At 45.4% G+C, this 21,745-nt stretch overlaps 1 protein-coding gene and 1 non-coding gene across 2 annotated transcripts; one reads left to right on the top strand and one right to left on the bottom strand.

Annotated features, from left to right (window-relative positions):
• Positions 1-1,043: 1,043 nt before the first annotated feature.
• vimr1 (vimentin-related 1) lies at positions 1,044-21,624 on the bottom strand. Its single transcript, XM_080189506.1, has 3 exons — positions 20,951-21,624; positions 11,019-11,687; positions 1,044-1,363 (listed from the first exon to the last, which is right to left on the bottom strand). Exons 1-3 carry the CDS (start codon positions 21,432-21,434, stop codon positions 1,278-1,280), a joined length of 1,239 nt encoding a protein of 412 aa, XP_080045632.1. The 5' UTR covers positions 21,435-21,624; the 3' UTR covers positions 1,044-1,277.
• LOC145343607 (U2 spliceosomal RNA) lies at positions 12,921-13,119 on the top strand. Its single transcript, XR_013886751.1, has one exon. It is a non-coding gene; the product is annotated as a U2 spliceosomal RNA (small nuclear RNA).
• Positions 21,625-21,745: the final 121 nt, after the last annotated feature.

Here is a 21,745-nt window from a genome sequence, read left to right as displayed (position 1 = left end):
CAACAGACACAAGCCTAGCCTGCCCAATCTTTCCTCGTAAGACGACCTGACCATTCCAGGTATTAGTTAAATAAACCTTCTCTAAACGTGTCCAATGCATTTACATTCTTAAGTAAGTAGACCACAGTGCTCCAAGTGTAGTCTCACCATTGCCCTGTTTATTTGCCCTCCCTACTTCTGTATTCAATTCCCTCGCAATAAACAACATTCTATTGGCTTTCCTAATCACTTGCTGTACCTGCACACTAGCCTTTTATGATTCATGCACTAGGACACCCAAATCCCTCTGCACCTCAGCACTGCAATCTCTCACCAGTTAGATAAAATGCCTTTTTAATTCCTCCGGCCAAAATAGACAATTTCACTCAAGCATGAACCACCAACTGGGCAAAGTATATAGATGTCTGCAATCCAACATGTAGTCTGCAGGTAAGTCAAGATTCTTTACCTAAAAAAACAAGAAGTGCAAAAAAATAAAGATTCCCTGGTCAAGTTCAATTCTATCAGGTCACGCACCAGGAGCCTTCCTTCTATCCACCGAGGGCCTGAGGTATGTGAGTGTGATTAATGATATAATTAATGGTGTTATTATCCTGCTTTATTGCATTTTTGTTGGTATCTGGGCCTGAGTCAATTTTCAGATGTTAAAATGGGGTCAGATTGGAAGATAGTTTGGTAAGGACCAAATGAGCTCATGATCACTAAATTGTGAGTGGGTTTTTAGTTCAGTTATGGAACCAGAACCCTTGAGATCACTGAAAAAAAAACCAACTGTGGTCTGTGGCAGAACGGGTTGGGCTGTAGGTTTTGTCTTTGTTTGGATGACCCTTCCTCATCTTAAACTATTCCTGCAGCTTTCTGAGTCCTGCTTTTTCTGCGAGAATCAAAGCCTCAATGGTTCTGACCTAAAACAAAAATGCTCTGATTTCCTTTTACATTGTCTAAGAATCAGGCCTTGGAAGCTGCCAATAGCATCCCAAGAAGAAATGGCCAAGTATAATTGTGCTGTCATTATTAAGCTTTATTGGTTTCTTCTGCTAATTGCTCTCACATTCATTTTACAATATGATGCCCGGGGAACAGGTTTCAAAGATAAAATAGAATCGTTAAACTTTAACACTTGCATATCTGTACATCACTCCTGCACGCACCATTAAACTCTCATCATTTTATCAACACTGAACATTTCAACAGGAGAGTTCTCAAATTAGATAGTGGATGCACTTTGACTTTCATCTGATGTGCGGAGGTGATGTCCCTCGCGTGTCCTTGCTCTTTTAGGCAGTCACTTTTTCAGCCGTGTGAGTTTCTGTGTTACGAGTGATAGATTCTATTTTCTTCTCTTTGGTTACAGAGGAAGCATCTGCACAAAAATATTAAGAAGTACAGAGTGAGGTCAATAGCAACAAGACTTGAAAACCCGTGAGCAGCGCTAGGGAGATGTGCTACAAAGCCAAAACATTTTTAATTTTCGCCCAAAATCTTTGTCCTGGTTCATGCATTTGCAACAAAGAAGTGCTGTATCCCCATTACGCAGTACCATTCCTCTTCCAATAACTTTAAAAGTCATTGCATGTGATAAGTCTGGCACCAACAAGGGAACAGACCATCTTGGACTGGGTGTTGTACAGCAGGAAAGGATTAGTTGGCAATCTAGTTGTGGGAGAACCCTTGGAGACGAGTGATCATAATATGGTAGGATATTTTGTCAAGGCGGATAATGATCTTGTCGATTCTTGAATCTCAGTAAAGGGAATTATGATGGTACGGGGCATGAATTGACCAGGATGGACTGGGAAACATTACTGAAAGGAAAGACAGTGGACAGGCAATGAAAAAACAATTAGGTGAACTCCAGAAGTTTTTATTCCTGTTTGGCACAATAGTGGCAAGGGAACTGTGGCCACACCATGGCTTACAAGGGAAATTAGAGATAGTATCAGGTTTAAGGAAGAAGCATAGAAATTAGCAAGAGAAAGCAAGAGGCCTGAGGATCGGGAGCAGTTTAAAATTCATAGATCGTAGATCATAGAACCCTACAGTGCAGAAAGAGGCCCATCGGCCCATCGAGTCTGCACCGACCACAATCCCACCCAGGCCCTACCCCCATATCCCTACATATTATTACCCACTAATCCCTCTAATTTAAGCATCTTAGGACACTAAGGGGCAATTTTTTTAGTATGGCCAATCAACCTAACCCGCACATCTTTGGAAAGGAGGACCAAAGGATTGATTAAGAAGGGGAAAATATATGAAAGTAAGTTAACGGGGAACATAAAAACTGACTGCAAAAGTTTCTATAAAAGGAAAAGATTGACAAAAATGAATGTAGGGCCCTTATAGTCAGAAACAGGAGAATTCATAACGGGGAATGAAGAAATGGCTGAGGAATTAAATTTATACTTTGCTTCAGTCTTCACAAAGGAAGACATGAATAATGTACCCAAGGTGTTGAGAGAGACATGTTTTAGTGAGGAGCTGAAGGAAATCAGCATTAGTAGAGAAATGGTTTTGGGGAAATTGATGGGATTGAAGGTGGATAAATCTCCAGAGCCTGGTAATCTTCATCCAAGGTGCTTAAGGAAGTGGCCCTAGAAATGGTAGGTCTATTGCTGGATACTTTCCGAAGTTCTTTGGACTCAGGAGTAGATTCTACAGATTGGAGGGTAGCTAATGTGAACCCGCTATTCGAAAAGGGAAATAGAGAGAAATCAGGGAACAAAGAACAGTGAACCTTAAGTCGATACTGGGCAAGATAAGAACATAAGAAATAGGAGCAGGAGTAGGCCAACTAGCCCTTCGAGCCTGCCCCGCCATTCAATAAGATCATGGCTGATCTGTCGTGACTCAGTTCCACAATCCCGCCCTCTCCCCATAACCCTTAATCCCCTCTCTTATCAAAAACCCATCAACCCGCGTCTTAAAAATATTTAGCAAGGCAGCCTCCACCACTTCAACGGGCAGAGAATTCCAGAGATTCACCACCCTTTGAGTGAAGAAGTTCCTCCTCAACTCTGTTCTAAACCGCGCCCCCCTTTATCTTGAGGCTGTGCCCCCTAGTCCTACTATCCTTTCTGAGCGGGAAGAGTCTCTCCACCTCTATCCTATCCATCCCATTCAGCATCTTATACGTCTCAATGAGATCTCCCCTCATTCTTCTAAACTCTAACGAGTACAAGCCTAATCTATTCAGCCTCTCCTCATAGAGTCCATTATTAAGGATTTCATAACTCAGCATTTGGAAGACAGAGGTATAATTAAAATCAGCATGGATTTACAAAGGGGAAATCATGCTTGATGAATCTATTGGAATTTCTTGAGGATGTAACCAGTAGAGTTGATAAAGGAGAACCAGTGGATGTGGTTTATTTAGACTTTCAGAAGGCTTTTGACAAGGCCTCACATAACAGACTGCTATGAAAAGTTAAAGCACATGGATTGCAGGTAATATCTTGAGATGGATAGAAAGCTGGTTAGCAGATAGGAAGAAGTAGCGGGAAGGTCGTGCCTTACTAACCTTATTGAGTTCTTTGAGAAGGTGACCAAAGAGGTGGATAGGGGTAAGGCAGTAGATGTGGTATATATGGATTTTAGTAAGGCGTTTGATAAGGTTCACCATGGTATGCTTCTGCAGAAAATGCAGATGTATGGGATTGGTGGTAATTTAGGTACTTGGATCAGGAATTGGTTAGCAGATAGGAGACAGAGGGTGGTGGTTGATGGTAATTATTCATCATGGAGTTCGGTTACGAGTGGTGTGCCTCAGGGATCTGTTTTGGGGCCACTGCTGTTCGTAATCTTTATTAATGATCTGGATGAGGGTATAGTTGGGTGGATTAGTAAGTTTGCTGATGACACCAAAGTCGGAGGTGTGGTAGATTGTGAGGAAGGGTGTCGAAGTTTGCAGGGTGACTTGGACAGGTTGCAGAGCTGGGCCGCGAGGTGGCGGATGGAGTTTAATGCGGAGAAGTGTGAGGTAATCCATTTCGGTAGGAATAACAGATGTGTTGAGTATAGGGCTAACGGGAGGACTTTGAATAGAGTGGAGGAGCAGAGGGATCTAGGTGTATGTGTACATAGATCCCTGAAAGTTGGGAATCAAGTAGATAAGGTTGTTAAGAAGGCATACGGTGTCTTGGCGTTTATTGGTAGGGGGATTGAATTTAGGAGTCGCAGCGTCATGTTGCAACTGTACACAACTCTGGTGCGGCCGCACTTGGAGTACTGTGTGCAGTTCTGGTCCCCACATTACAGGAAGGATGTGGAGGCTTTGGAGAGGGTGCAGAGGAGGTTTACCAGGATGTTGCCTGGTATGCAGGGGAGGTCCTATGAGGAGAGACTGAGGGATTTGGGGTTGTTTTCACTGGAAAGAAGGCGGCTAAGAGGGGATCTTATAGAAACATATAAGATGATTAGAGGTTTAGATAGGGTGGATGGTGATAGCCTGTTTCCTCGGATGGAGAAATCTAGCACGAGGGGGCATGGCTTTAAATTAAGGGGGGGTAGTTATAGGACGGATGTCAGGGGCAGGTTCTTTACCCAGAGGGTGGTGAGGGACTGGAATGCCCTGCCTGCTGCAGTTGTAAATGCGCCTAGTTTGGGGGCGTTTAAGAGATTGGTGGATAGGTTTATGGACGAAAAAGGAGTGGTTTAGATTAGTGGGTCAATGTTTTTTTTTAAAAATAAGACTGGTCGGCGCAACATTGTGGGCCGAAGGGCCTGTTCCGCGCTGTAATGTTCTATGTTCTATGTTCTATGTTCTAAAATAGTTGGCATAAATGCGTCTTTTGCTGATTGGCAGTCAGTGACTAGTTGGGTTCCATAGGGATGTGTGCTAGGATGTTCACATTATATATCAATGACTTGGAACTGAATGAATTATATCCAAATTTGCAGATGATACAAAGTTGGGTGCGAGGGTGAGCTGTGAGGAGGATATAAGAGATGCTTCAGTGTGATTTGGACAGGCTGAGTGTTTGGGCATCTGCATGGCAGATGCAGTGTAATGTGAATAAATGTGAGGTTATCCACTTTGGTAGCAATAATAGGAAGACATATTATTACTTGAATGGATGTAAATTGAGAGAGATGGATACTCAACGAGACCTTGGAGTCATTGTACATCAGTCACTGAAAGTAAGCACACAGGTACAACAGGTAATAAAGAAGGCAAATTGTATGTTGGCCTTTGAGTATAGAGATAGGGATATTTTGCTGCAATGGTGTAGGGTGTTGGTGAGGCCACATCAGGAGTATTGTGTGCTGTTTTGGTGTCCTTATCTGAGGAAGGATGTCCTTGCTATAGAGGGAGTACAGTGAAGGTTTACCAGGCTGATTCCTGGGATGGCAGGTCTGTCAGATGAGGAGAGAGTAAGTTAGGATTATATTCACTGGAGTTTAGAAAGTGAGAAGGGGTCTCATAGAAACTTATAACATTCTAACAGGATCAGACAGGGTAGATTCAGGAAGAATGTTCCCAATGGTGGGTGAGTCCAGAATTAGGGCTCATAGTTTGAGGATAAGGGGTAAACCTTTTAGAACTGAGGGGAGGAGAAATTCCTTCACCCAGAGGGTGGTGAATGTGCGGAATTCACCACCACAGAATGTAGTTGAGGCCAAAATATTGTCTGATTTCAAGAAGAAATTAGAAATAGCTCTTGGGGCTAATGGGATCAAGGGGTATGGGGGGAAGGGAGGATCAGGATATTGATTTAGATGATCAGCCATGATCAAAATGAATGGCGGAGCAGGTTCGAAGGGCCGAACGGCCTCCTCCTGCTTCCAGTTTCTATGTTTCTAATATGTGTAATACTGCCACAGTTGAACGAATGAATTAATGCCTTTGCCCCAACACCTGCCAAATTAGCTGACCTTAGCTGAATGCCATTCAGCCCATCACACCTGCTATACCACTCTTTGAAAGAACTATCATTGAGGCAAAAGGGATTGAAGGATGTTGGGGGGGGAGGCGGATGATCAGCCATGGTCAGTGGTGCAGGCTCAAAGGACTGAATAAGGACAAAGAACAAAGAAAATTACAGTCCTTCTGTCTCCAAGCCTGCACCAACCTCGCTGCCCGACTGAAACTAAAACCCCCTACCCTTCCGGGGACCATATCCCTCTATTCCCATCCTATTCATGTATTTGTTAAGACACCCCTTGAAAGTCACTATCGTATCTGCTTCCACTACTTCCCCCAACAGTGAGTTCCAGGCACCCAACACTCTTTGAATAAAAAACTTGCCTCGTACATCCCTTTTAAACCTTGTCCCTCGCACCTTAACCCTGTGCCCTCCAGTAATTGACTCTTCCACCCTGGGAAAAAGCTTCTGACTATCCACTCTGTCCAAGTTTCTCATAATCTTGTAGATTTCTATCAGGTCACCCCCTCAACCTCCATCATTCCAGTGAGAACAAACCAAGTTTCTCCAATCTCTCCTCATAGCCAATGCCCTCCACACCAGGCAACATCCTGGTAAATCCTTTCTGTACCCTCTCCAAAGCCTCCACATCCTTCTGGTAGTGTGGCGACCAGAATTGAACATTATATTCCAAGTGTGGTTTAATTAAGGTTCTATAAAGCTGCAACATGACTTGCCAATTTTTAAACTCAGTGCCCCAGCCGATGAAGGCAAGCATTGCCATATGCCTTCTTGACTACCTTCTCCATCTGCATTGCCACTTTCAGTGACCTGTGTACTTGTACACCCAGATTCCTCTGACTTTCAATACTCTTGACGCTTATTCTATTTAATGTATATTTCCTATCTGTATCAGACCTTCCAAAATACATTACCTCACATTTGCCCAGGTTAAACTCCAGCTGCCATCTCTCCACCCAAGTCTCCAACTGTTATATATCCTGCTGTATCCTCTGATGGCCCTCATCACTATCCGCAAATCTACCAACCTTTGTGTGGTACATTTTCCTCCCAGTCATCTATATATATTACAAACAGCAAAGGTTCCAGCACTGATCCCTGAGGAACACCAATTGTCGCAACCCTCCATTCAGAAATGCACCCTTCCACTGCTACCCTCTGTCCTCTATGACCAAGCGAGTTTTGTATCCACGTAGCCAGCTCATCTCTGATCCCATGCGACTTCACCTTCTACACCAGTCTGCCATGAGGGACCTCGTCAAAGGCCTTACTGAAGACAATGTAGACAACACCCACTGCCCTACCCTCATCAATCACCTTCATCACTTCCTCGAAAAACTCGATCAAGTTAGGGAGACACGACCTCCCCTTCACAAAACCATGTTGCCTTTTGCTAAGTCCTCTTATTTCCAAGTGGGAACAAATTCTGTCTCAAAGAATCCCCTCCAATAATTTCCCGACCACTGATGTAAGGCTCACCGGCCTGTAATTACCTGGATTATTCTGATTGGCCTCCTGCTCCTATTTTCTATGTTTCTATTTAGTTTCACTCTTTCCCCACACACTTGCACTTGTTTCCCTTTCAACTGTTTATCCAGCTCCCCGGGAATGTTTTTTTTATTGAATCTGCTTACACTGCCCACCCAGGCAGTACATTCCACATCACAACACTCAGAAAATTCCTGTTCTCTCTCTCTGCTTCATTTGTCTATTGTATTAAATGTGGGTTGTCTGATTACTCCTAGCAGTGGGAACAGTTTCACTTCCTCCACTCAAATCCCCTCAATAATCTCATTATAATTTGTGACCATCAGGCAAAGTGCATATTTTTAAATGTGACACAGATCAAGGCAGACTAAGTGAAACAGCTGGAAAGGCCATTTGTCCCTTTAGAACTGAACCTGTTACAGTCCAACCGCAATAGCCTCAATCAAAAACCTGTGTCTGCCTGAAAATTCATTTTTCCCACGTGAATTAAACACATTTCTTTCTCAATGTAGTGCCTTTATCCAGTGCCTTTATTACAAAAGGTATTGATCGATAACAGAATTAACAGCTGGAGTTTTCCTCGGAGTATCTGCTCCCCCTCCAGCCCCATAAGTGCTACACAAGAACAACACTGTGAATTTGATGGTGAGGTTCCCAATCACCAACAGCCTGTCCTGCTCTGGTCCCCCCCCATGCCAACACTATAGTTAAGAAAGACCACTAATGTTCTACTTTCTCAGAAGACGAAGGAAATTTGGCATGTCAGCTATGACTCTCACCAACATTTACAGATGCACCATAGAAAGCATTCTTCTTGATTGTATCACAGCTTGGTATGGGCTCCTGCTCTGCCCAAGACCACAAGGAACTACAAAAAGGGCGTGAATGTAGCTCAATCCATCACGCAAACCAGCCTCCCATCCATTGATTCTGTCCAACTGCCCACTGTCTTGGCAAAGCAGCCAGCATAATTAAGGACCCTACGCACCCCGGACATTCTCTCTTCCATCTTCCTCCATCAGGAGAAAGATACAAAAGTCTGAGGTCACGTACCAACCGACTCAAGAGCAGCTTCTTCCCTGCTGTTGTCAGACTTTTGAATGGACTTACCTTGCATTAAGTTGATCTTTTCTACACTCTAGGTATGATTGTAACACTTCATTCTGCACTCTCTCGTTTCCTTCTCTATGAACGGTATGCTTTGTCTGTACAATGCGCAAGAAACAATACTTTTCCCTGTATGTTAATACATGTGACAATGATAAATTAAATCAAAATCAAATCAAAGCACTGGGTGGCACAGTGGCATAGTGGTTAGCACTGCTCCCTCACAGTGCCAAGGACCCGGGTTTGATTCCTGGCTTGGGTCACTGTCTGCGTGGAGTCTGTACGTTCTCCCCCTCTGTCTGCATGGGTTTCCTCCGGGTGCTCCAGTTTCCTCCCACAGTCCAAAGATGTGTGGGTTAGGTTGATTAGGCCATGCCATTGACCCTAGTTTCGGGGGGATTAGGGGGTTACAGGGGTTTAGGCTGTGTGGGATTGTTGTCGGCGCAGGGTCAATGGGCTGAATGGCCTCTTTCTGTACTGTAGGGATTCTATGGTACAATTCCATTCTGGTTCATGTGTTTATTTAAATTCCCCTTACATGCATGAATACTCTTCACCTTAACCTCTCCATGCAATAGCAAATTGCACATTCCTCACTCGAGACAAAGTTTTTTTTTGAGTTCCCTACTTGATTTGTTTATGACTATTTTAGAATTATGGCCCCTCTTTCTGATCTCCCCCACAAGTGGAAAGATCTCCTCTATCAGACTCTTTTATAATTTTAAAGACCTCCATCAGGCCACCCAAAATATTTTGAGATTGGGCAGAGGGGGAGGGGAGGAAGTAGCAATTTGTGGATTTGATGACAGAAATGATGAAAGCCGAAAATCATTGGATAAAATATAAATAAGTTTTCTAAAAACTCTACTAAAGGAAGAAAGATCTTACTGAAACTACACATTGGGCATGTAGTTGGCAAATGAACTTCATTCATGACAAGAAGAAGGTGATACGTTTTGAGGGGACAGATGAGGAGGTTGCAATTTCCTTCAGAAATAAAGGGGGGTGCCAAAGGAGCAAAGCAGTCTAGGGCTACAGATACTCTACAAATAGCAACATAGGTGAACTAGAAAATGAAACAAGTTTATTCCTGTCACAAGTAGGTTTACATTGCAATGAAGTTCCTGTGAAAATCCCCTAGTTGCCACACTCTGGCGCCTACACCGAGGGAGCATTTAGCATGGCCAATGAACCTAACCAACACAGTCTCTCAGGCCATGGGAGGAAACCTACGCAGAGACGGGAAGATCATGCAGACTCCACACAGACAGTGACCCAAGCCAGGAATCGAACCCAGGTCCCTTGGCTCTGTGAGGCAGCAGTGCTAACCACTGTGCCACCGTGAATTCAGGAGAAGCTTCCTTATCCAGAGTGTGGTTAGAATGTGGAACTCACGACCAAAGGTCATGGTTGAGGTGAATAAACATGGGATGTATTTAAGGGGAAGTTAGGTAAACACATGAGGGAAATGTTGATGGGTTGAGGTGGCCAGGGTGGAGAACAAACACCACTATAGATCATGATGTGGAGATGCCAGCGTTGGACTGGGGCGGGAACAGTAAGAAGTCTCACAACACCAGGTTAAAGTCCAACAGATTTATTTGGTATCACTAGCTTCTGGAGCATGCCCCATTGATGGTAGTCATGATGTGCAGACGCTGGCGTTGGACTGGGGTAAACACAGTAAGAAACCTCATAACACCAGGTTAAAGTCCAACAGATCCGCCTTGTTGTCCAAGGAGCATACACGAGGTGGATTGTGCGAGGGCTGCTCTTGGATGTTTCGAGAGTAGCCTAGTGCTTCACATCGTTAGTGTACACTTAAACTGGACCATCTGATGGGCACCACGACAGCTCAGTGACTATCACTGTTTGCTGTGCAGATACATGGATTTGGGCCGGTGTCTGTGGGAGTTTGCGCATTCTCCCCGTGCTTGCGTGGGTTTCCTCCGGGTGCTCCGGTTTCCTCCCACACCCCAAAGATGTGCTCTTAGGCTGATTGGTGTAACAAATTGTCCCTAAATTAGTCTCCCCTTAATCTGGTTTCCAATGTGGAGTGCCGTAAGCGTAGACACGGGTCATGGGTGGAAGAGGGGACTCACAATGTTGAAATGGCGGCGCGGGCTCGTTGGGCCGAGGGACCTGTTTCCCGTGCTGTGTTGTTCTTTGTTCCAGGTTTATTTGGTAGTAAACACCACGAGCTTTCGGAGCGCTGCCCCTTCGTCAGGTAAGTGGGGAGTTCTGATCATAAACAGGGTGCATTTATATGCCCTGTTTGTGATCAGAATTCCCCACTCACCTGACAAAGGGGCAGCGCTCCGAAAGCTCGTGCTACCTAATAAACCTGTTGGACTTTAACCTGGTGTTGTGAGACTGCACGCCCCTTCCCCAGGTGAGTGGAGAGCTGGGCTCACAAACATGGCGTATATAGACACAGACTCAATTGCAGGATAACAGACCCGTTAGGGCTGGAAGGTCTGTTTTATGCTGTTAGTACTTTGCAGCGAGGAAGGAAGCTGTTCCCAGGCACTGACTTACCTGCAGAGTTCTCACCCGCAAGTCCCAGCCTTTGCTCCTCCGTTTCCAGCAGTTTCCTGTAGGTGGCGATCTCGGCGTCCAGGGTCAGCTTGACATTGAGCAGGTTCTGGTATTGTTGGAGGTAACAGGCCATCTCTGCTTTAGTCCCCTGCAGCTGGGACTCCATCTGGGCGATGACTTCCTGCAGGCTGGCAACCTTCTCCAGGTGACTGACCTCCATGTCCCCCAGCTGCTCCTCCAGTCCCTGGATGGCACTTCTCAGCACTCCGATCTCACTCTCCAGGTCCACACTCTGTTGCTGCAGGACGCTGATCTCATCCCTGGTGCTCTGGATCTGATGGTCGTATTTGGAGGCGTGCAGACGGAGGCTGTTGAACTTGCTCTTGTACCAGACCTCGGCTTCCCCAAGGTTCCTGGCAGAAATCTCTTCCATCTGCACTCGGACGGAGCGCAAGGCAGAGCCCAGGTCCGGGCGGGTTGAGTCCAGCTCCACCGAGACGTTGGACTCTTGGATCTGACGGAGAAGTTCAGCCACCTCTTCCTCGTGCACCTTCCTCAGAAACTCCATCTCCCCTACCAGCTGCTCAATGTTCCTCTCCAGGTCGGCCTTTTGTAAAGTGGCATCATCCACATCCTTGCGAAATTCTCTCAGGATCCTCTCTGCTTCATCTGCAACAATGAAAGCAAATGGTTAATGTGAGCAGACAGACACACGCACATATACACAGACATAGGAGTGCACACACAGACACACACAGCAGTACACTGACACATGTACACGCAGACACAGTATCACACACACATACAATATGTACACGTACAAACGTACAAAAGTTAACATCCAGACACAAGCATGCATACACAGAAAAATACACAAATCCACTCAAAAAGATCAACACACACACAAATTTACACAGACATAGAATCACATACGCACACACGTAAGCACATAAACACAAATAAACACATAAGATGCACAAAGATAATCACAGATGCACAAGGACACATACATAAATACACACACACAGAAATACACACACACACACACAAAAACAGGCAGACATACACACACATAAGGACACACAGGCAGACACACACACATGCACACACACACATACACACTCACATAAGGATGCATACACACACACACACATAAGGACATACAGACAGACACACTTGCACAGACACACACACACACACACACGAGGACGCGCACACACACACTCTCATAAGGACGCATGCACACAGACACACACACACATAAGGACATACAGACAGACACACATGCACTCACACACACACACACGAGGACGTGCACACACACACACACACACACTCACATAAGGACACACACACACACACACACACACAGAGGCAGACACATTCACAAAAACAATTCTGTTTATATCTAACAGCTTTATGCCTGTCTACAAGTCACACTAGACAGTGTTACACATACAAACTGTGGATCACAATAACACCTAATTCAGGTGTTACAATTAATTAAACAACAAGCCACAACTGAACAAGAGAGGGAACCAACAAATTTGTGTATTTTGTTTTAAAGAGTAAAGTCAGTTATTTGTTATTGGTTCTGCCTAACCAGAAAGCGGGAGTTTTACAAGAAGCTGCCAATCTTGGTGACAATTCTTCATCTCTCAGTGAGTGTACAATAGTGCGTAAAACACAATTTACAGCATCACCCAGTTATTCCAAACAAAACCAAGCTCAGGCACTTTTTAAAGGATGTGAGGCCTCCACCACCCTCCCAGGCAGCACATTCCAGACCCTCACCACCCTCTGGGTAAAAATGTTTTTTCCTCACATTCCCCCTAAACCTCCTGTCCCTCACCTTGACCCTATGTCCCCTCACGACTGATCCCTCAACTAAGGGGAATGGTTCTTCCTTCTTGGCCTTTTGGCTAAGATCAAGTGTAGTATTGACATGCTGCACTTGGTTGAAGTCATTAGGTTACATTTTAGCTTCATTTGAAGCAATTTTTAAAAGCGGCATCTTGGCCTTTTGGCTAAGATGCAAATGTGATCAAGCCTTGGAGGAGGAGCTACGCCTAGTCCAATCAGCTTGGATCATGTAGATCAGGCCCAAGACAGGTGGTGAGAGCCCTGTCTTGTCATCTTGGACTGGGAATGTCTCAACTTGTTGGGACTCTGAATTGGACTTGATTGGATTGGAATAAAGTTTAATAAAAATGGTTGCTCCTTATCCACTCTGTCCATGTCCCTCATAATCTTGTACACCTCAATCAGGTCACCCCTCAGTCTTCTCTATTACTTTTAATGCTGCTTCTCACAGAGGGTGATGAATTTGTGGAACTCGCTGTCCCGCAGTGCGCTGGAGTCTGAATCATTGAATGGTTTCAAGAAGGAGATAGATATATTTCTAAGAAAGAAAAAGAAATAAAGGGATATGAGGAGCAGGTAGGGAGGTGGATTTGAGACCAGGGAGAGATCAGCCATTGAATGGTGGATCTGACTCAAAGGGCTGAGTTTGCCTACTTCTGCTCCTAATTCCTATAATTATTTTTCTCTGCTCCAATGAAAACAATCCAAGCCTATCCCGACCTCTCTTCATAACTTAAATGTTCCATCCCAGGCAGCGTCCCGGTGAATCTTCCCTGCACCCCCTCCAGTACAATCCAACCTATCGTCTCAGGTAAGGACAATCCTTTGAGGAGGATCTACTTGAGCAGTGAAATTCCTTGTACCATTCATCCTAACAACAAATTTAAAACCACCAGCAATGATTGAACAGGCTGGGTAACTTGAGTTCAGGAGTGTGTAGGCAGAGGAGTGTTGTGGGACAGTGGGTAACGCCCCTACCTCTCGACCAGTTCAATGGCAGGACCTGTTGGCCGTGGAAGGAGCTTTCATTACGCGGTTCGATGGACCGACTATTAGCTCAGGAATCCTTCCCCCAAAGGGACAAAGTGTGTGAAGATAGAGTCACAGAGGTTTACAGCATGGAAACAGACCCTTTGGCCCAACTTGTCCATACTGCCTCTTTTATTTAACCACTAAGCTAATCCCAATTGCCCGTGTTTGGTCCATATCCCTCTATACCCATTGTACCCATGTAACTGTCTAAAAGCTTTTTAAAAGACAAAATTGTACCCGCTTCTACTACTACCCCTGGCAGCTTGTTTCAGACACTCACCACCCTCTGTGTGAAAACATTGCCCCTCTGGACACTTTTGTATCTCTCCCCTTTCATTTTAAACCTATGCCCTCTAGTTTTAGACTCCCCTGCCTTTGGGAAAAGATGTTGACTATCTAACTGATCTGTGCCCCTCATTATTTTCTAGACCTCTATAAGATCACCTCTACGCTCCAGAGAAAAAAGTCCCAGTCTATCCAGCCCCTCCTTATAACTCAAACCATCAAGTCCCAGTACCATCCTAGTAAATATTTTCTGCACTCTTTCTAGTTTAATAATATCTTTTCTATGATAGGGTGACCAGAACTGTACACAGTATTCCATGTGTGGCCTTACCAATGTCTTGTACAACTTCAAAAAGACATCCCAACTCCTGTATTCAATGTTCTGATCAATGAAACCAAGCATGCTGAATGCCTTCTTCACCACTCTGTCCACCTGTGACTCCACTTTCAAGGAGCAACAAACTTGTACCCTAGTTCTCTCTATTCTATAACTCTCCCCAACGCCCTACCATTAACTGCCCTGGTTCAATCTACCAAAATGCACTTCGTTGCATTTATCTAAATTAAACTCCATTTGCCATTCGTTAGCCCACTGACCCAATTGATCAAGATCCCATTGCAATCTGAGATAACCTCCTTCACTATCCACTATGCCATCAATCTTGGTGTCATCTACAAACTTACTAACCATGCCTCCTAAATTTTCATCTAAGTCATTAATATAAATAATAAATAACAGTGGACCCAGCACTGATCCCTGAGGCACACTGCTGGATCAGACCTCCAGTTTGAAGAATAACCCTCTGCAACCACCTTTCTGTCATCAAGTCAATTTTGTATCCATTTGGCTACCTCACCCTGGATCCTGTGAGATTTAACCTTATGCAACAAACTACCATGCAGTACCTTGTCAAAGGCCTTGCTAAAGTCCATGTAGACAACATCAACTGCGCTGCCCTCATCTACCTTCTTTGTTACCCCTTCCAAAAACTCAATCAAATTTGTGATACATGATTTTCCACTCAAAGCCATGCTGACTGTCTGTAATCAGCCCTTGCGTCTCTAAATGCCTGTAGATCCAGTCTCTCAGAATACCTTCCAATCACCACAGGTATGAGGCTCACAGGCCTGTAGTTCTCAGGCTTTTCCCTGCAGTCCTTTTAAACAAAGACACAACATTCACCATCATCCAATCTCACCCGTGACTATCAATGATTCAAATATCTCTGCTAGGGGACCCGCAATTTCCTCCCTAGCCTCCCACAACTTCCTGGGATACATTTCATCAGGTCCGGGAATTTATCTACCTTGATGCGCTTTTAGACTTCCAGAACCTCCTTCTCTGCAATATGTACACTCTTTAAGACATCACTATTTATTTCCCCAAGTTCTCTATAAGAACATAAGAACATAAGAAATAGGAGCAGGAATAGGCCATCTAGTCCCTAACATCCATACTTTTCTCAACAGTAAATATTGATGAGAAATATTCATTTAGGATCTCACCCATCTCTTGTGGTCTGCACATAGATGACCTTGTTGATCCTTAAGAGGCCCCACTCCCTCCCTAGTTACTCTTTTGCCCTTTACGTATTTGTAGAAGCTCTTTAGATTCTCCTTTGCCTTATCTGCCAAAACAATCTCATGCCTCCTTTTTGCCCTCCTGATTTCTCTCTTAACTCTATTCCTACCCCTCTATACTCTTCAAGGGATTCACATGATGCCACCCGCCTATGCATGTCACGTGCCTCCTTCTTCCTCTTGATCAGGGCCTCAATATCCCCAGTCACCTAGGGTTCCCTACTTCTACCAGTCTTGTCCTTCACTCTTAGAGGAATGTGCCTACCCTGAACTCTGGTGCACTAAAAATACGGAGTGACTTTATGGAGGTCTGTGAGATTATGAAAGGATCTGACAGCATAGATATAAAGAGCGGCACGGTGGCACAGTGGTTAGCACTCCAGGATCTGGGCTCAAGTGTGGCCTCAGATCACTGTCTGTGAGGAATTTGCAAGTTCTCCCCGTGTCTGCGTGAGTTTCCTCCGGATGCTCCAGTTTTCTCCCACTCTCCAAAGGTGTGCAGATTAAGTTGATTGGCCATGCTAAACTGTCCCTTAGTGTCAGGGAGATAAGCAGAGTAACGACACGGGGTTATGGGGATAAGGCCTGGGTGGGATTTGTTTTTGGTGCAGGCTTGGTGGGCCGAATGGCCTCCTGTACACTATTGGTTCTATTCTAAGATGTTTCCATTAGGGGGAGACAAAAACTGGGATCGTAAATGTAAAATAATCCCAAATAAATCCAATAAGGGATTTGGCAGGAATGTCTTTACCCAGAGAGGGAATGTGGATTGGGGAGGCAAGTGTGTATTATTTTTAGACTATTAATCCTGAAACTCAGCTAATGTTCTGGGGACCCGGGTTCGAATCCCACCACAGCAGATGGTGGAATTTGAATTCAGTAAAAACAAAATATGGGATTAAAAGTCTAATGATGACCGTGAAATGATTGTCTTAAAAACCCATCTGGTTCACTAATGTCCTTTAGGGAAGGAAATCTGCCATCCTTATCCGGTCTGGCCTACATGTGACTCCAGAGACACAGCAATGTGGTTGATTCTCAACTGCCCTCTGGGCAACTAGAGATTGGCAATAAGTGCTGACCAGCCAGTGACACCCCATGTCCCACAGATGAATAAAAAAATCTCAGGGTGTATTTGGAGTGAGTCACAGATGGATTTAAGGGAAAGTTGGGATTTTTCAGGTGAGCCAATTGTTCTGTAGTCCCAACAGCGCCAGAGGTGGCAGTGGCCGGGACTGGGACTGCAAGCAATCCCCCAGACTCTAAATCACAGAGGCTAGGAGCAGGTGCAGAGGGTCTCACAGTGGGAGGCCAGGTGAGGCCCAGGGGAGATGGGGTTGGGGGGGTATTGATGGAGAGACCGGGTGGGGGGGGTTGGGGAGTGCTTGCGAGGGGCAGACCTTGGGGATGGGGATGGGGGTGGGGGTGTGCACCTGATGTGGAAAGGGGGTCCAGTGCACAACAGGATGCTGCTGAGCTTTCCCCACCCCTGGACCCCTCCTCCTGTTCATCTGTCACCCTTGTACTCACTGGTCTAAATTCCACTCCATATCTGGAAACACCTCCACTTCCCCAAATTCCCGAGCTCTGGAATTCTCTTCCTACATTTCTCCACCTCTCTCTCTCTCTCTCTATCCTTCCTTAAAACCTACCTCTATGATCACGCTTTTAGTTTCTGTCTTGATATCTCCTTACGTGGCTCAAGGTCAAAATTTGTTAGATAATACTCCTGTGAAGCACCTTGGGATGTTAAAGGCACTATATAAATGCAAGCTGTTGTTGGAGGGAATTAAAACCAGCATTCTCTAATCTTATTTCTCGCTCCCTCTCTCTTGCCCCTTCAGAGTCGCACAATGGACCCTCCAAATTTTTAAAAATTCTGGCTGGCCAGCATTTATTGATGTGGGTACTCTGTGCTTTATATGCTCTGTCTGAGGCCAGAACTCTCCATTCACCTGACGAAGAGGGTGTCCCTCGAAAGCTTGTGAGTATATTATCAAATAAATAGGTTGGACTAAAACCTGGTGTTGTCAGACTTTTTACAGCATTTATTGCCCATCCCTATTTGCCCTTGGACTGTGGGGCTTGCTAGACCACTTCAGAGGGCAGCTGAGAGTCAACCACATTGCTGTGTCTCTGGAGTCACATGTAGGCCAGACCGGGTAAGGGCAGCAGATTTCCTTCCCCAAAGGACATTAGTGAACCAGATGGGTTTTTCCAACAATCAACAATGGTCATCGGTAGATCCTTAATTCCAGATTTTTTTAACGGAATTCCAATTCCACTATCTTCTGTGATGGGATTCGAACCTGGGTCCCCAGGACATTAGCTGAGTTTCTCGATTAATCATAGAATCATAGAACCCTACAGTGTAGAAAGAGGCCCTTCGGCCCATCAAGTCTGCACCGAACACAATTCCAGCCAGGTCCTATCCCCATATCCCTACATATTATACCCACTAATCCCTCTAACCTACACATCCCTGGACACTAAGGGGCAATTTCTTAGCACGGCCAATCCACCTAACCCACACATCTTTGGACTGTGGGAGGAAACCGGAGCACCCGGTCTAGCAATAATACCACTAGGCCACCACGTCACATTGTTAATCTAATATTTAGTTTTTTATATAATAAATTTCTCAATTTCAAAGCAGGCAGAGTGATTAATTGTAAATGATTTAATTTTACCCACACCTCCAACCCTTTTAGCATTTGTTGAAGTGACTTTTTAAAATAACCAACAGTTAATTCTCCCAGTTTTATCAGGAATTCGCTGAATGGAAATAATTTAGTGTTTTTATATTCAATATTTAAATATATATCACAAGGTCACAGGATAAATATATCCAATTTCCTTTTGAAATCATTGCTCATCTCTGCTTCCAGTATCTTAATGGGCTGTGTGTTCCAGGTCGGTATCACTCACTGCAGAAAAATGCTTTTCCTCACAAACTTCAGTCTTTTACTAAAATCTTAAACCTGTATTATTTATTTATTAGTCACAAGTAGGCTTACATTAAAGATGCAATGAAGTTACTGTGAAAATTCCCTTGTCCCCACACTCCAGCGCCTGTTTGGGTACACTGAGGGAGAATTTAGCATGGCCGGTGCACCTAACCAGCGGGTCTTTCGGACTGTGGGAGGAAACAGGAGCACCCGGAGGAAACCCACGCAGACACGGGGAGAATGTGCAAACTCCACACAGACAGTGAGCCAAGCCAGGAATCAAATCTGAGTCCCTGGCACTGTGAGGCAGCAGCACTAACCACTGTGCCACCGTACCACCCTGCATATCCTAGTCCTTGTAATAAAAACAGCTTTGGGCGGCACGGTAGCACAGTGGTCAGCGCTGCTGCTTCACAGTTCTAGGGTCCTGGGTTCGATTCCTGGCTCGGGTCACTGTGTGGAGTTTGCACATTCTCCTCGTGTCTGCGTGGGTTTCCTCCGGGTGCTCCGGTTTCCTCCCACAGTCCAAAGATGTGCGGGTTAGGTTGATTGGCTGTGCTAAGAAATTGCCCCTTAGTGTCCAGGGATGCGTAGGTTAGAGGGATTAGTGGGTATAATATGTAGGGATATGGGGGTAGGGCCTGGGTGGGATTGTGTTCGGTGCAGACTTGATGGGCTGAAGGGCCTCTTTCTGCACTGTAGGATTTCTATGAGCTTTTCCTAGCATACCTTACCTAACCCTCTCATAATCTAATACTCCTCAATCAGACACGTCCTCAATCTCCTTTGCTCCAAGGAGAACAACGCCCAGATTTTCCAACCTAATCTTGTGACTAAAACCAACCCCCCCCATACCCTGGAACCATTCTGGTGAAGCCCCCCCGCATCCTCTCAAGGATACTTATGCCTTTCCTCAAGCTTGGTGACCAGCACAGGACGCAGTACTGCAGAGCTTTGTAAAGGTTCAGAGTAACTTCCCTGCTATTGTCTTCCATACCTCTACTTATGACTGACTGGATTATTGTACAGAGTGCTAGCATGGACTCGATGAGCCAAATATCCTCCTTCTGTGCAATAATGCCTCCATATGGATTAGGAAATACCTCCTTTCACTCAGTCATTACATGGCATTCACAGCAGATGCACAGACCACTTTGTCCAGCTGATTTTGTGCTGTGTTTTATGTTCCAAATGAGTTTCCTTCCACTCCTATTCCATCTAACCATAACAACATATCTTTCTACTGCTTTCTCCTTCATGGATTTATCTAGCTCCCTCTTAAAAGCACCAAGACCATTCACCCCAACTGTGTAGTTGGTTTAGCACTGCTGGCTGGACAAATGGTGCAGGTTCAATTCCTGTACCGGCTGAGGTTATTCATGAAGGCTCTGCCTTCTCAACTTTGCCCAACGCCTGAGGTGTGGTAATCCTCAAGTTAAATCATCTCCAGTCACTTACCCTCCCAGAGGAGAGAGAGCAGCCTGCGATCATCTGGGACTTTATCAACCTTGTGGTAGTGGGTTCTATATTCTCACCGCTCTCTGGATAAGGAAGTTTGCTCTGAATTCACTGTCCGATTTCTTGGTGGCTATCTTATATTGTTGGCGTCCTGTTTGCCTCCAAGTGGAGCCAGCATGATCCTAACAAACCTTTTGATAATCTAATGAAGCTCTTATTTTCTAGGCAATTAGGTGACCTCCTTACACTTAACTATTAAAATATATTGGCTCTAAGTTACTGATTTTGAAATTAATTTGTCTCGTATTCCATTGTTTTTCTTGTATTCTGTAAGAACTAGGAGTAGGAGTAGGCCATTTAGCCCCTCAATCCTGCTCCACCATTGACTGAGCATGACAAGCTGATGTGTGAGCACAGTATAGTTTGGCATCTTTTCAAAATATCAAAAGTAAAGTTTATTTATCATTGTCACAAATAGGCTTACATTAACACTGCAATGAAGTTACTGTAAGAATCCCCTCTTCGCCACACTCCAGTGCCTGTTTGGGTACACTGAGGGAGAATTCAGCACGGCCAACGCACTTAGCCAGCATCGTGGGATGTGGGAGGAAACCCACACAGACATGGGGGGAATGTGCAGACACCATGCAGACAGCATCCCAAGCCAGGAATCAAACCCGGGTCCCTGTGAGGCGGCAGTGCTAACCACTGTGCCGCCGTGCTGCCCCAAACTGATGTCCACAAAACGAGAATGAGTGAGTTTACCTTTCAGGTCAAGCTGCTCCTGGCATTTCAGCCTCCAGTAGTCAATCTCCTCCTCAGTGTTGCCCGTCTGGATCTCTGCCATCCCTTTCTCATGCGTCAGCCTCTCGATCAGCTCCCTCAGCTCCTTAAACTGTTGCTGGTACTCACCCCCCACTCCCTGGGGCGCCTTGAGCCTGCCCCTCAGGCCGTCCAGCTCAGCCCTCAGCTGGGAGTTGCGCTCCTCCAGGCTCCTCACCTTGTCGATGTAACCAGCCAAGCAGCCATTGAGTTGCTGCATCTCCTCCTTCTCGTTGGTTCGGAACTCCGGGCCGGCATCTATCACCCTGGCCAAACAACTTCCCACTCTGCTCCAGGAGCCAGAGTAGACCTGCGACTCGGTCGAGTGGGAGCGGTAGCGGGTCGGGGAGGGGCTCTGGACCCTCACTCTGCTCCTGCCGGAACGGGTCATGGACGTGGTCTTCTGGCTGTACGAAGAGCTTCTCATCTTCGCCTCCTCTGCTGAGCTGATGCTCTTCTCCACCAGCCCCGCTGCTCAGGCTGGTCTTCTTATAGAGATCATCAGGAATGTGACGCCCACTGTGTAACTCTCACAGCGTGTTTTGAACTGGGAAGATGATGACTGTACACAGTCCTCTCAGCTCTGAGCCATCTCTACAGATAGTCTTCACACTGAAGTGTTAGATTACGATGGGGCCATGTCATGTTCCATTCCCATCTTTCTTATCTAGTTTTTCCCTCTTTCCCTCTGTCGCCCAGCCCAATTTCTGGAATTCTAACACCCGCCCTGTCCGAGAT

This window comes from Carcharhinus amblyrhynchos, chromosome 5 (genome assembly GCF_965287045.1).
Source record: "Carcharhinus amblyrhynchos chromosome 5, sCarAmb.v2.hapA, whole genome shotgun sequence".
NCBI classification, from domain to species: Eukaryota; Metazoa; Chordata; class Chondrichthyes; order Carcharhiniformes; family Carcharhinidae; genus Carcharhinus; species Carcharhinus amblyrhynchos.
This window is presented reverse-complemented; position numbering and strand designations above follow the sequence as displayed.